This window comes from Trachymyrmex septentrionalis, unplaced genomic scaffold, assembly GCF_001594115.1.
Source record: "Trachymyrmex septentrionalis isolate Tsep2-gDNA-1 unplaced genomic scaffold, Tsep1.0 scaffold59, whole genome shotgun sequence".
NCBI lineage: Eukaryota > Metazoa > Arthropoda > Insecta > Hymenoptera > Formicidae > Trachymyrmex > Trachymyrmex septentrionalis.
In genome coordinates this window covers 216,701-218,525 of record NW_017305767.1, presented here as the reverse complement: position 1 = coordinate 218,525, position 1,825 = coordinate 216,701, and the positions used below count along the sequence as shown (strand labels likewise).

The 1,825-nt window shown below is 32.1% G+C and overlaps 2 protein-coding genes across 3 annotated transcripts in view; one reads left to right on the top strand and one right to left on the bottom strand.

The window, feature by feature from the left end:
- LOC108752198 (lachesin) overlaps positions 1–1,825 on the bottom strand; it is a 393,798-nt gene that overhangs the window by 230,681 nt on the left and 161,292 nt on the right. The gene's annotated exons all lie outside the window — the stretch shown is intronic.
- Positions 1–1,825, top strand: part of LOC108752199 (E3 ubiquitin-protein ligase MARCH3) — a 16,486-nt gene that overhangs the window by 887 nt on the left and 13,774 nt on the right. For both annotated transcript variants that reach the window (XM_018492872.1, XM_018492873.1), the window contains exon 2: positions 1,162–1,378. In XM_018492872.1, the coding sequence (XP_018348374.1) occupies positions 1,162–1,378 (217 nt within the window). The remainder of the gene's footprint in view (positions 1–1,161; positions 1,379–1,825) is intronic.

Here is a 1,825-nt window from a genome sequence, read left to right as displayed (position 1 = left end):
ATATATATATATATATAAAGGATAATGAACGTGATAATTTAAATATGAATGCGAGAACTGGGTTAAGTTATTGATATATAATTTACTTGTAAGATTAATCCTTTGATGCGTTATTTAATTTTAATCTGCTAAAATCGAACTTTGATAATATTATGGTGAGAATTGTAATTAATTTAATATTTGTAATGTGTGAAAATTATATATAACACATGAAACAAAATTTTCAAGTGTATTCGACTTTTGATGTAATGAAAATTAGTAAAATTTAAATAGTTAATGAATCCTGCTGTGTATCATTTGATCATTTAATAAATCATTGAGTTTTATAATAGAGAAAATAAAGTTCCCATTAAATAAAATATCCAATTATCTCATTAATGCAATGTTTGAACTTTTGAAGTCAAAGCATCGACATGTTCACCAGCACTAACTTTACTATTCAATAAGCTGCAAACAGATTTCACGTTAAAACTTCAAATAAATTCGATTTAGATTTGGATAGAAGATAAATGAATGCAGAAACTCTTGTGATCGCTCATGCATATGCACTATGTTATGGTACAACTTTCTCTTCAAATCGACCATGTGTATAAAATAGTATTAATTTCGTTTTAAATTTTGAAAAATAAGAAAAAACAAAACAAGAGAAAAAGCAAAAAAAGTTAAAAAAAATGTTTGACAGATATGATTGAAAAGAGTGTCATTTTCAGGCGATAGTCACTGCTTTGTTTAATACAGTTATTATTCAATAAACCGATCGAGCTTCTCTGATGAGATTTATCGTTTGTAAAAGAAAGAATTTAAATTACGTTTTCACAGGCACTTTTTTATCTACTTTTTTTTTTAAGTATAAACTCTCTTTTTAAATCGTTTTATTAACGTAAAAGTACGTGAGAATCTACATTTGAGTAAAATGCTTGCTTTTGTTTCGCTAAATTTGGAAATGTGGGAGACAATAATTAGATTCAAACTTCACGAGACTTTACGGGTTGGCAACCACTGGCGCGAACTATTATCAGATTTCCGATCGGTTCGTATAGAAAATAGACGCTTAGAGCCGGGCGGCACGGTGCGGTGAATGGGGTGTAAATAAGCGCGAGTACGTGGTGGATCATGCATATGCACCGCGTGGTGTGTCCTTCTCTTTGGCTGGTTCCACAGTTAACTTGGATCACGAGCGTAGCATGCCGATGCCGCCATCGGCCATGGCTCCCGAGGGCTCGGCCTGCAATTTAAATGGCCGCGACACGCAGCAAGTGTCTCCGGGGGTCGTTGGACAACAGCATCGGCTTACCCGCAGTCTGATCTCCGTCGGGTCCAGCGTCTGCCGAATATGTCACACAAACACGGCGAAGGAACCTCTTATTTCCCCTTGTAGGTAAATGCATACATGTTCTATCACAGTTTGAGCAGATGTAGTACTGCAGTATTGTAGATGGACAAAGCTTCAATTTTGGAAGCTATTACGATAAATTAATGGAATGAATAAACGATAGAATTAAATCAAATTAGATAGAATTAGATAGAATTATACAGTGATAGAGTAATAAATAAATAAAACAACATAATAATTTTGTCCTCAACAGTACTGTTAAATGTTAAGTATTATGCATAATGCGATGACTTATAAATAAAAAGTTATTAGTAATTCGATAATATTAAGTTTTGATACTTTCTTTTTCACAGTGTATTTCTAATTTAAATTTTTGATTGAAATAATTTAAAAAAAGAGGTTTATCTTATTATCTTCTTCTAAAATTAGTAAAAACGTCATGCATGCAAGTTTGTTGTTTGCATATGAAATATAGATAGTGATATACATGTA